Genomic DNA, 12,128 nt, shown 5'->3' with positions numbered 1-12,128 from the left:
CTTTCTATGCATGTCTGTGTGTGGAGGAAAGATTAAAGATGTGGCGATGAGTCCAAGGAATCCCGATAAGGGTTTCTCATCATCATGTTTATCAATAAGGTCATCTGGCTGAGATAGAGCCTAGAGGCAGTCAATATTAATAGTTTATACAGTACAGGAGGCCTGGAACAGATGGTTCTGATATCAGACAAGGAGGAAATAGGTGTTGCACCTGACTATTGGTATCATAGGATATATGAACCTCTCTCCCCCTCTCTCTTTCTCTGCAGTGGAGGGGATGAAGGTGGTGGAGATAGAGAAGTGTCGCAGCGACATCAAGAAGCTCAGGGAGGAGATGGCGTCCAGGAACAACAGGTTAGTCACCTTTTATTATCTCATCATCTTTCAACTTTGACCTCTAGCTGCGACCTGAATCCTGATAACGATGTCCAATGTCTGAATGGAGTTTTCTGCATCTTACATTGAACAGTCTATCTTAGTGTAAGTTAGTAGAGGAAGTATTGGAGAAAAACTTTGTCGGCCATTAGCAGGGCTTTAGAACCAGGGTCATGCTCATTAAGTTATATATTTAGATCGTATATTATTATACTCTTTAATTTTAACAACCCCCTCAGAGATCTCACTCTCTTGCGCAGGGTAGATCAGTGGCATAACAATGGGATCAGGTTGGACAATTATTAAGGGATTTAGTTAAGTTCATTCTTCTGCATAATACAGTGTTTATTAATAACCTCTGGCATCTGATAAGGTTACATACTCGTATATACTGTTATATAGGCCTACTGTTACAAAGGTTAGCTTATTTCAATCCTACACCACACTGTGATGTGTGTGTCTGTTTTATGGTCTGATTTGATTGATTGTTTACTGCTTGCTTTGAACTGTAGTAATTTCCTGGATGACAACAAGAAGCTGACACCTCGGAGAGACGTGCCCTCTTACCCCAAGGTAAGGCAGGGGTCTGCAAATTACTCCTGTGTGTTTTGTCATTGTCAGTGAGCCCGTTATCAGTGACTGTATGTCCAGGGCGTCAGAACACCACCTGTATGTCCATAGTGTCAGAACACCACCTGTATGTCCATAGTGTCACAACACCACCTGTATGTCCATAGTGTCAGAACACCACCTGTATGTCCATAGTGTCACAACACCACCTGTATGTCCATAGTGTCAGAACACCACCTGTATGTCCATAGTGTCACAACACCACCTGTATGTCCATAGTTTCAGAACACCACCTGTATGTCCATAGTGTCAGAACACCACCTGTATGTCCATAGTGTCAGAACACCACCTGTATGTCCATAGTGTCAGAACACCACCTGTATGTCCATAGTGTCAGAACACCACCTGTATGTCCATAGTGTCAGAACACCACCTGTATGTCCATAGTGTCAGAACACCACCTGTATGTCCATAGTGTCAGAACACCACCTGTATGTCCATAGTGTCAGAACACCACCTGTATGTCCATAGTGTCAGAACACCACCTGTATGTCCATAGTGTCAGAACACCACCTGTATGTCCAGGGCGTCAGAACACCACCTGTATGTCCATAGTGTCAGAACACCACCTGTATGTCCATAGTGTCAGAACACCACCTGTATGTCCATAGTGTCAGAACACCACCTGTATGTCCATAGTGTCAGAACACCACCTGTATGTCCATAGTGTCAGAACACCACCTGTATGTCCATAGTGTCAGAACACCACCTGTATGTCCATAGTGTCAGAACACCACCTGTAGGTCCATAGTGTCAGAACACCACCTGTAGGTCCATAGTGTCAGAACACCACCTGTATGTCCATAGTGTCAGAACACCACCTGTATGTCCATAGTGTCAGAACACCACCTGTATGTCCATAGTGTGAGAACACCACCTGTATGTCCATAGTGTCACAACACCACCTGTATGTCCATAGTGTCAGAACACCACCTGTATGTCCATAGTGTCAGAACACCACCACGTGTCCTAAGTCAGTTGTATGACAGATGTCCCTCCTATTGTCAAATACAGCATGCCCCTAGTTAAGTGCACCCATGTCAGGTGTGCCAGTGTTTCACCCTAGATTTCATAGGTAGGCGGAGTGCAAAGGCCCTTAGAGGCAAGCTGCCTTGCCTAAAGAAATACAGCCAGCATCTGTCTCCAGTGCTGGTTTAACACCTGTAGTCAGGTCAGGTGTGTACAGGTGTGTATGTAGAGGTAAGCCCACAGCTACAACCGGAGACAGACAGGGTAAACTGGGAGCTCTGTGTTCTGCAGTACATGCTCTCGCAGCAGACCATAGACGCCCTCAGAAAGCCTGCCTTTGACCTCTGGTCAGACGCTGACTTCACCAAAACGCTGTTCTTCTCTCTCCCCCCTTCTGTCCCTCTCTCTATCTGCCTCTCTCTGTCTGTGTGTGTGTGTGTGTGTGTGTCTGTGTCTGTGTCTGTGTCTGTGTGTGTGTGTGTGTGTGTGTGTGTGTGTGTCTGTGTGTCTGTGTGTCTGTGTGTCTGTGTGTGTGTGTGTGTGTGTGTGTGTGTGTGTGTGTGTGTGTGTGTGTGTGTGTGTCTGTGTGTGTGTGTGTGTGTCTGTGTCTGTCTGTGTGTGTGTCTGTGTCTGTGTGTGTCTGTGTGTGTGTGTGTGTGTGTGTGTGTGTCTGTGTGTGTGTGTGTGTGTGTCTGTGTGTGTGTGTGTGTGTGTGCGTGTGTGTCTGTGTGTGTGTGTGTGTGTGTGTGTGTGTGTGTGTGTGTGTGTGTGTGTGTCTGTGTGTCTGTGGCTGTGTGTGTGTGTGTGTGTGTGTGTGTGTGTGTGTGTGTGTGTGTGTGTGTGTGTGTCTGTGTGTGTGTCTGTGTGTATCTGTGTAGTACCACCTGTCTCAGGAGACAGTGGAAGCTCTCAGACAACCCACCTTTGATGTCTGGCAGTGGGAGCCCAATGAGGTGAGGGCAGGCGGTTGGACCATAGACAAACTACCATAGACGTTCAACTATCATATAGGTTAAACTACCATAGACATTGAACTACCATAGAGCTGTTAAACCATAGATAATAAAATACTGCTGTACCATAGAACTGTCGCTCACACTCGGTCTCAGTCCTCCACCTTCCTTCATGTGATCAGATGCTGAGCTGCCTAGAGCACATGTATCACGACCTGAACCTGGTCAAGGACTTCAACATGAACCCCATCACACTGAAGAGATGGCTGGTAAGACTGCTAGAGATATCTACAACTGTTCTTCATCTACTGCTGCACCACTTGTTCCTAGTGTCAGGTTTGTTGTAGCTGTCTGATGGTCTCACTTCTTCTCCCCCCCCACCTCCCTGCAGCTTTGTATCCATGACAACTACAGGGTGAATCCCTTCCATAACTTCCGTCACTGTTTTTGTGTCACCCAGATGATGTACAGCATGATCTGCCTCTGCAGCCTACAGGTAATACTATAATAATACTACAATAATACCACAGTAATACCACAGTAATACCACAGTAATATTACAGTAATACTACAGGTAATACTACAGGTAATACTACAGGTAATGCTACAGGTAATACTACAGGTAATACTACAGGTAATACCACAGTAATACTGCAGGCAATACCACAGTAATACTACAGTAATACTACAGGTAATACCACAGTAATACCACAGTAATATTACAGTAATACTACAGGTAATACTACAGGTAATACTACATGTAATACTACAGGTAATACTACAGGTAATACCACAGTAATACTGCAGGCAATACCACAGTAATACTACAGTAATACTACAGGTAATACCACAGTAATACCACAGTAATACTACAGTAATACTGCAGGTAATACCACAGTAATATCACAGTAATACCACAGTAATACCACAGTAATATTACAGTAATACTACAGGTAATGCTACAGGTAATACTACAGGTAATACTACAGGTAATGCTACAGGTAATACTACAGGTAATACCACAGTAATACTGCAGGTAATACCACAGTAATACTGCAGGAAATACCACAGTAATACTACAGTAATACTATACTAATACTACATAAATACTATAGGTAATACCACAATAATACTACAGTAATACTATACTAATACTACATAAATACTATAGGTAATACCACAATAATACTACAGGTAATACCACAGTCATATCACAGTAATACTGCAGGTAATACCACAGTAATACTGCAGGTAATACCACAGTAATACTACAGGTAATACCACAGTAATACTGCAGGTAATACCACAGTAATACTACAGTAATACTACAGGTAATCCCACAGTAATACTACAGGTAATCCCACAGTAATACTACAGTAATACTACAGGTAATATCACAGTAATACTACAGTAATACTACAGGTAATACCACAGTAATACTACAGTAATACCACAGTAATACTACAGTAATACTACAGGTAATCCCACAGTAATACTACAGGTAATCCCACAGTAATACCACAGTAATACTACAGGTAATACCACAGTAATACTGCAGGTAATACCACAGTAATACTACAGTAATACTACAGGTAATCCCACAGTAATACTACAGGTAATCCCACAGTAATCCCACAGTAATACTACAGGTAATTCCACAGTAATACTACAGTAATACTATAATAATACCACAATAACACCATATACCTCAGCTCTATAAAAGGGCAGAATCGTTTTTTCTTGAAGAGGAGGGATGAGGGGGAGGGAGAGAGACGCTTAGAGATGTGTCTGAAAGAGAAATGATACTCCCTTGGAGACCCTCCCTCGGGCATCCTCTCAACAACCCCTGTTGTCGTGGTCAACCATTCATAAGAGGTTTATTTATCATCAAAGGCTATAATGGCCGATTATGCGTCGGCCATGTTAATGACGTGCTAATGAGATCTCTCTCAGACACCACTACACACAGACATGCACACAGTACACAGATGGCCCATTCATTGAGTTAATGGGTCTGTGGCGTGTGTCTCCCAGGAGATATTCACCCAGGTGGACATTCTGATTCTGATGACAGCTGCAGTGTGCCACGATCTGCAGCACCCCGGGTACAACAACACGTAAGACGCGTTTTTACTCTCTCTCTCTCTCTCTCTCTCTCTCACTCTGCCATCTGTCTATCCTAATTCAATGAAACTAGACACAGTCTGTCTATCCTAATTCGATGTAGCCTCGGACACCCAGGTTTCAGGAAGAGATTTGAAAGCATGGCCCTGTGAGAATAATTTAGATAAAATGAGATAGTCACGTCTGTCTCTCAGGTACCAGATAAATGCGCGGACGGAGCTGGCAGTACGCTACAATGACATTTCTCCTCTGGAGAATCACCACTGTGCCGTGGCCTTCCAGATCTTCTCCCAGCCCGACTGCAACATCTTCTCCACCTTCGATGCTGAGGCCTTCAAACAGATACGGCAGGTAGGGGGTAGGTGTGTGTGTGTGTGTGTGTGTGTGTGTGTGTGTGTGTGTGTGTGTGTGTGTGTGTGTGTGTGTGTGTGTGCATACTACTATACCAGTAGTCTAATATAACGTGTTCTATATAGTCTGACATACAGTGCATTCGGAAAGTATTCAGACCCCTTGACTTTTTCCACATTTTGTTACGTTACAGCCTTATTCTAAAATTGATTAACTTGTTGTTGTTTTTTCCCCCTCATCAATCTACACACAATACCCCATAATGACAAAGCAAAAATAGGTTTTTAGAAATTTTACTGAAATATGATATTTATATAAGTATTCAGACCCTTTACTCAGTACTTTGTTGAAGCACCTTTGGCAGCGATTACAGCCTCGAGTCTTCTTGGGAATGACACTACAAGCTTGGCACACCTGTATTTGGGGAGTTTTTCCCATTCTTCTCTGCAGATCCTCTCAAGTTCTGTCAGGTTGGATGGGGAGCGTCGCTGCACAGCTATTTTCAGGTCTCTCCAGAGATGTTAGATCGGGTTCAAGTCCGGGCTCTGGCTGGGCCACTCAAGGACATTCAGAGACTTGTCCCAAAGCCACTCCTGCGTTGTCTTGGCTGTGCGCTTAGGGTCGTGGTCCAGTTGGAAGATTAACCTTCGCCCCAGTCTGAGGTCCTGAGTGCTCTGGAGCATGTTTTCATCAAGGATCTGTCTATACTTTACTCTGTTCATCTTTCCCTTGATCCTGACTAGTATCCCAGTCCCTGCCGCTGAAAAACATCCTAGCAACAGGAGGCTAACACCACCATGCTTCACCGTAGGGATGGTGCCAGGTTTCCTCCAGACGTGACACTTGGCATTCAGGCCAAAGAGTTCAAACTTGATTTCATCAGACCAGAGAATCTTGTTTCTCATTGTCTGAGAGTCTTTAGGTGCCTTTTGGCAAACTCCAAGCAGGCTGTCATGTGCCTTTTACTGAGGAGTGGCTTCCGTCCGGCCAATCTACAATAAAGGCCTGATTGGTGGAGTGCTGCAGAGATGGTTGTCCTTCTGGAAGGTTCTCCCATCTCCACAGAGGAACTCTAGAGCTCTGTCAGAGTGACCATTGGGTTCTTGGTCACCTCCCTGACCAAGGCCCTTCTCCCTCGATTGCTCAGTTTGGCCTGGCGGCCAGCTCTAGGAAGAGTGTTAGTGGTTCCAAACTTCTTCCATTTAAGAATGATGGAGGCCACTGTGTTTTTGGGCACCTTCAATGCTGCAGACATCTTTTTGGTAGCCTTCCCCAGATCTGTGCCTTGACACAATCCTGTCTCGGAGCTCTACGGACAATTCCTTCCACCTCATGGCTTGGTTTTTGCTCTGACATGCACTTTCAACTGTGGGACTGTCACGCCCTGACTCAGGGGACTCTTATATGTTGAGTCAGGGTGTGTATATTCTTTGTTGTGTATGTTCTATGTTGTATTATCTAGTATGTGTATTTCTATGTTGGCCGGTGTGGTTCCCAATCAGAGGCAGCTGTCGCTCGTTGTCTCTGATTGGGGACCATACTTAAGCAGCCTATTGGCACTGTCTAGTTGTGGGATCTTGTTCAGTGTAAGGTATGTTGTGTGAGCTACCTTGGACTTCACGTTTCGTTTAGTTTGTTGTTTTGTCGTTGTGTTTATTTGGTTTAATAAACATGTACGTATATCACGCTGCGCCTTGGTCTGACCCGTCCTTAGACGAACATGACAGGGACCTTATATAGACAGGTGTGTGCCTTTCCAAATCATGTCCAATCAATTGAATTTACCGCAGGTGGACTCCAATCAAGTTGTAGAAACATCTCAAGGATAATAAATGGAAACTGGATGCATATAAGCTGAATTTTGAGTCTCATAGCAAAGGGTCTGAATACTTATGTAAATAAGGTATTTCCGTTTTTTATTTGTAATACATTTGCAAAAATGTCAACTGTTTTCGCTTTGTCATTATGGGGTATTGTGTGTAGATTGATGAGGAATTTATTTGATTTAATCAATTTTAGAATAAGGCTATAACGTAACAAAATTTGGAAAAAGTCACTTCGAATGCACTGTATATCTCTGTCTTAGGGAATCATCACACTGATCTCTCTCTTTCCTAGGGAATCATCACACTGATCCTGGCCACAGACATGGCACGGCATGGCGAGATACTGGACTCCTTCAAGCATAAAGTGGACAGCTTTGACTTCACTGATGAAGAGCATGTCACCTGTGTAAGTATACACGTTACTACCCCAGTATCTCTATTTGCACATCATCTCTTGCACATCTATCACTCCAGTGTTAATACTATTGTAATTATTTTGCACTATAGCCTATTTATTGCCTTACCTCCATAACTTGCTACATTTGCACACACTGTATATATATTTTCTGTTGTATTTTTGACTTTATGTTTTTTTTACCCCATATGTAACTCTGTGTTGTTTTTATCGCACTGCTTTGCTTTATCTTGGCCAGGTCGCAGTTGTAAATGAGAACTTGTTCTCAGCTGGCTTACCTGGTTAAATAAAGGTTAAATAATTTTTTTTTTTTTTTAAACGATGTATTTCCCTCTACCCTAGAATACGTGTTTTCCACTACCCTACAGTTTGTGCATGTCAGTATATTTGTCCTCCTATGCAGTAATACTAGCTCTACAACTTCCCTAGGTATGTTTGTTCGTCATTTCTGCTGCTGTTTATGTGGGCCGTCTGGTAGAACCCCCTCCCTACAGTATATTTAAACTCTGCTCTGTTCCGCCCCCCAGCTGAAGATGGGTGGGCCGTCTGGTAGAACCCCCTCCCTACAGTATATTAAACTCTGCTCTGTTCCGCCCCCCAGCTGAAGATGGGTGGGCAGTCTGGTAGAACCCCTCCCTACGGTATATTTAAACTCTGCTCTGTTCCGCCCCCAGCTGAAGATGGGTGGGCCGTCTGGTAGAACCCCCTCCCTACGGTATATTTAAACTCTGCTCTGTTCCGCCCCCCAGCTGAAGATGGGTGGGCCGTCTGGTAGAACCCCCCTCCCTACAGTATATTAAACTCTGCTCTGTTCCGCCCCCCAGCTGAAGATGGGTGGGCCGTCTGGTAGAACCCCCTCCCTACAGTATATTTAAACTCTGCTCTGTTCCGCCCCCCAGCTGAAGATGGGTGGGCCGTCTGGTAGAACCCCCTCCCTACAGTATATTTAAACTCTGCTCTGTTCCGCCCCCCAGCTGAAGATGGGTGGGCCGTCTGGTAGAACCCCCTCCCTACAGTATATTAAACTCTGCTCTGTTCCGCCCCCCAGCTGAAGATGGGTGGGCCGTCTGGTAGAACCCCCTCCCTACAGTATATTTAAACTCTGCTCTGTTCCGCCCCCCAGCTGAAGATGGTGCTGATTAAATGCTGTGACATCTCTAATGAGGTCCGGCCCATGGAGGTGGCTGAGCCCTGGGTCGACTGCTTGCTGGAGGAGTACTTCATGCAGGTACGTAAAGCCCCATATATACTGTATGTGTGTTTTTATACAGTACATAGCCTACAGTATAAAGCCCCATATATACTGTATATGTGTTTTTATACAGTACATAGCCTACAGTATAAAGCCCCATATATACTGTATGTGTTTTTATACAGTACATAGCCTACAGTATAAAGCCCCATATATACTGTATGTGTTTTTATACAGTACATAGCCTACAGCATAAAGCCCCATATATACTGTATATGCGTTTCTATACAGTACATAGCCTACAGTATAAAGCCCCATATATACTGTATATGTGTTTTTATACAGTACATAGCCTACAGTATAAAGCCCCATATATACTGTATATGCGTTTTTATACAGTACATAGCCTACAGTATAAAGCCCCATATATACTGTATATGCGTTTTTATACAGTACATAGCCTACAGTATAAAGCCCCATATATACTGTATATGCGTTTTTATACAGTACATAGCCTACAGTATAAAGCCCCATATATACTGTATATGTGTTTTTATACAGTACATAGCCTACAGTATAATTACTGTATAATTCAAGGTATGTCTCATACCTGCCTCATATCTCAATGTTGATACATGAGTCCATGTGAGAATGGAACAATAAAGTCCATGAAACATTGCATTTGCACATACAGTGGGGTCTGAAATGATTGGTATTTCAGTTGTGGTTGAGATACAGTGGGGTCTGAAATGATTGGTTTTTCAGTTGTGGTTGAGATACAGTGGGGTCTGAAATGATTGGTATTTCAGTTGTGGTTGAGATACAGTGGGGTCTGAAATGATTGGTTTTTCAGTTGTGGTTGAGATACAGTGGGGTGTGAAATGATTGGTATTTCAGTTGTGGTTGAGATACAGTGGGGTCTGAAATGATTGGATCCCTTGATGAAGATGAGCAAAACAGACTATATAAAATAAATAATACAAATACTGAGCTATATTGTGTGCGAAAAAAGAAAAATTATACATGTTGCTTAGAGAAAGAGATTTTGTTTAACAATTAATAAAACAAAATCTTAGAAAGATAGAGGTCAAAATGATTGGATTCCCCAGTTTTCATTCCTCCAGAACCCTCCTGTTTTCATTCCTCCAGAACCCTCCCCTGTTTTCAATCCTCCAGAACCCTCCCCTGTTTTCAATCCTCCAGAACCCTCCCCTGTTTTCAACCCTCCAGAACCCTCCTGTTTTCATTCCTCCAGAACCCTCCCGTTTTCAATCCTCCAGAACCCTCCCCTGTTTTCAATACTCCAGAACCCTCGCCTTGTGAGGATAACGACACTGAGCCTTTTTCTAAAATGTTTTATGAGATTGATCATGAACTTTACCAAGTACCAGGACATTTTAGCCAAAAACCTGGTTGAGCTGCTAGGAGGCTGAAACTTGGCCGCAAGTGGAGCTTCCTGAAAGTTTGTTCTTAATTGACTAGCCTGGTTAAATAAAGGTTAAATATATACACTGCTCAAAAAAATAAAGGGAACACTTAAACAACACAATGTAACTCCAAGTCAAACACACTTCTGTGAAATCAAACTGTCCACTTAGGAAGCAACACTGATTGACAATAAATTCCACATGCTGTTGTGCAAATGGAATAGACAACAGGTGGAAATTATAGGCAATTAGCAAGACACCCCCAATAAAGGACTGGTTTTGCAGGTGGTGACCACAGACCACTTCTCAGTTCCTATGCTTCCTGGCTGATGTTTTGGTCACTTTTGAATGCTGGCGGTGCTTTCACTCTAGTGGTAGCATGAGACGGAGTCTACAACCCACACAAGTGGCTCAGGTAGTGCAGCTCATCCAGGATGGCACATCAATGCGAGCTGTGGCAAGAAGGTTTGCTGTGTCTGTCAGCGTAGTGTCCAGAGCATGGAGGCGCTACCAGGAGACAGGCCAGTACATCAGGAGACGTGGAGGAGGCCGTAGGAGGGCAACAACCCAGCAGCAGGACTGCTACCTCCGCCTTTGTGCAAGGAGGAGCACTGCCAGAGCCCTGCAAAATGAACTCCAGCAGGCCACAAATATGCATGTGTCTGCTCAAACGGTCAGAAACAGACTCCATGAGGGTGGTATGAGGGCCCGACGTCCACAGGTGGGGGTTGTGCTTACAGCCCAACACCGTGCAGGACGTTTGGCATTTGCCAGAGAACACCAAGATTGGCAAATTCGCCACTGGCGCCCTGTGCTCTTCACAGATGAAAGCAGGTTCACACTGAGCACATGTGACAGACGTGACAGAGTCTGGAGATGCCGTGGAGAACATTCTGCTGCCTACAACATCCTCCAGCATGACCGGTTTGGCGGTGGGTCAGTCATGGTGTGGGGTGGCATTTCTTTGGGGGGCCGCACAGCCCTCCATGTGCTCGCCAGAGGTAGCCTGACTGCCATTAGGTACTGAGATGAGATCCTCAGACCCCTTGTGAGACCATATGCTGGTGCGGTTGGCCCTGGGTTCCTCCTAATGCAAGACAATGCTAGACCTCGTGGCTGGAGTGTGTCAGCAGTTCCTGCAAGAGGAAGGCATTGATGCTATGGACTGGCCCGCCCGTTCCCCAGACCTGAATCCAATTGAGCACATCTGGGACATCATGTCTCGCTCCATCCACCAACGCCACTTTGCACCACAGACTGTCCAGGAGTTGGCGGATGCTTTAGTCCAGGTCTGGGAGGAGATCCCTCAGGAGACCATCCGCCACCTCATCAGGAGCATGCCCAGGCGTTGTAGGGAGGTCATACAGGCACGTGGAGGCCACACACACTACTGAGCCTCATTTTGACTTGTTTTAAGGCCATTACATCAAAGTTGGATCAGCCTGTAGTGTGGTTTTCCACTTTAATCTTGAGGGTGACTCCAAATCCAGACCTCCATGGGTTGATAAATTTGATTTCCATTGATAATTTTTGTCTGATTTTGTTGTCAGCACATTCAACTATGTAAAGGAAAAAGTATTTAATAAGATTATTTCATTCATTCAGATCTAGGATGTTATTTTAGTGTTCCCTTTATTTTTTTTAGACAATAACCCCAAGCACACATCACAATCCACAAAGAAATTGTTAATTGACCACAAAATCAACAGTTTACAATGGCCATCTGTCTCTGGACTTTAACCCCATTGTAAACCTGTGGTTTGAATTGAAGAGGGCAGTCCATAAACGCAGACGAAGGATATCAAGGATCTGGAAAGATTCTGTATGGAGGAATGGTCTAAGATCCCTCCCAATGTGTTCTCCAAT

General features: G+C 44.3%; 1 protein-coding gene across 7 annotated transcripts in view; it reads left to right on the top strand.

Moving 5' to 3' along the window:
• Window positions 1-12,128, top strand: part of pde9aa (phosphodiesterase 9aa) — a 56,623-nt gene that overhangs the window by 43,355 nt on the left and 1,140 nt on the right. For all 7 annotated transcript variants that reach the window (XM_041843716.2, XM_041843717.2, XM_041843720.2 and 4 more), the window contains 9 exons: window positions 270-354; window positions 888-948; window positions 2,853-2,927; window positions 3,110-3,196; window positions 3,319-3,423; window positions 4,962-5,044; window positions 5,246-5,402; window positions 7,521-7,634; window positions 8,767-8,871. In XM_041843716.2, the coding sequence (XP_041699650.1) occupies window positions 270-354; window positions 888-948; window positions 2,853-2,927; window positions 3,110-3,196; window positions 3,319-3,423; window positions 4,962-5,044; window positions 5,246-5,402; window positions 7,521-7,634; window positions 8,767-8,871 (872 nt within the window). The remainder of the gene's footprint in view (window positions 1-269; window positions 355-887; window positions 949-2,852; window positions 2,928-3,109; window positions 3,197-3,318; window positions 3,424-4,961; window positions 5,045-5,245; window positions 5,403-7,520; window positions 7,635-8,766; window positions 8,872-12,128) is intronic.

This window comes from Coregonus clupeaformis, chromosome 23, assembly GCF_020615455.1.
Source record: "Coregonus clupeaformis isolate EN_2021a chromosome 23, ASM2061545v1, whole genome shotgun sequence".
In the NCBI taxonomy this organism is placed as follows: Eukaryota; Metazoa; Chordata; class Actinopteri; order Salmoniformes; family Salmonidae; genus Coregonus; species Coregonus clupeaformis.
The sequence above is the reverse complement of the archived record's forward strand: the minus strand, read 5'-3'. Positions and strand labels throughout refer to the sequence as shown.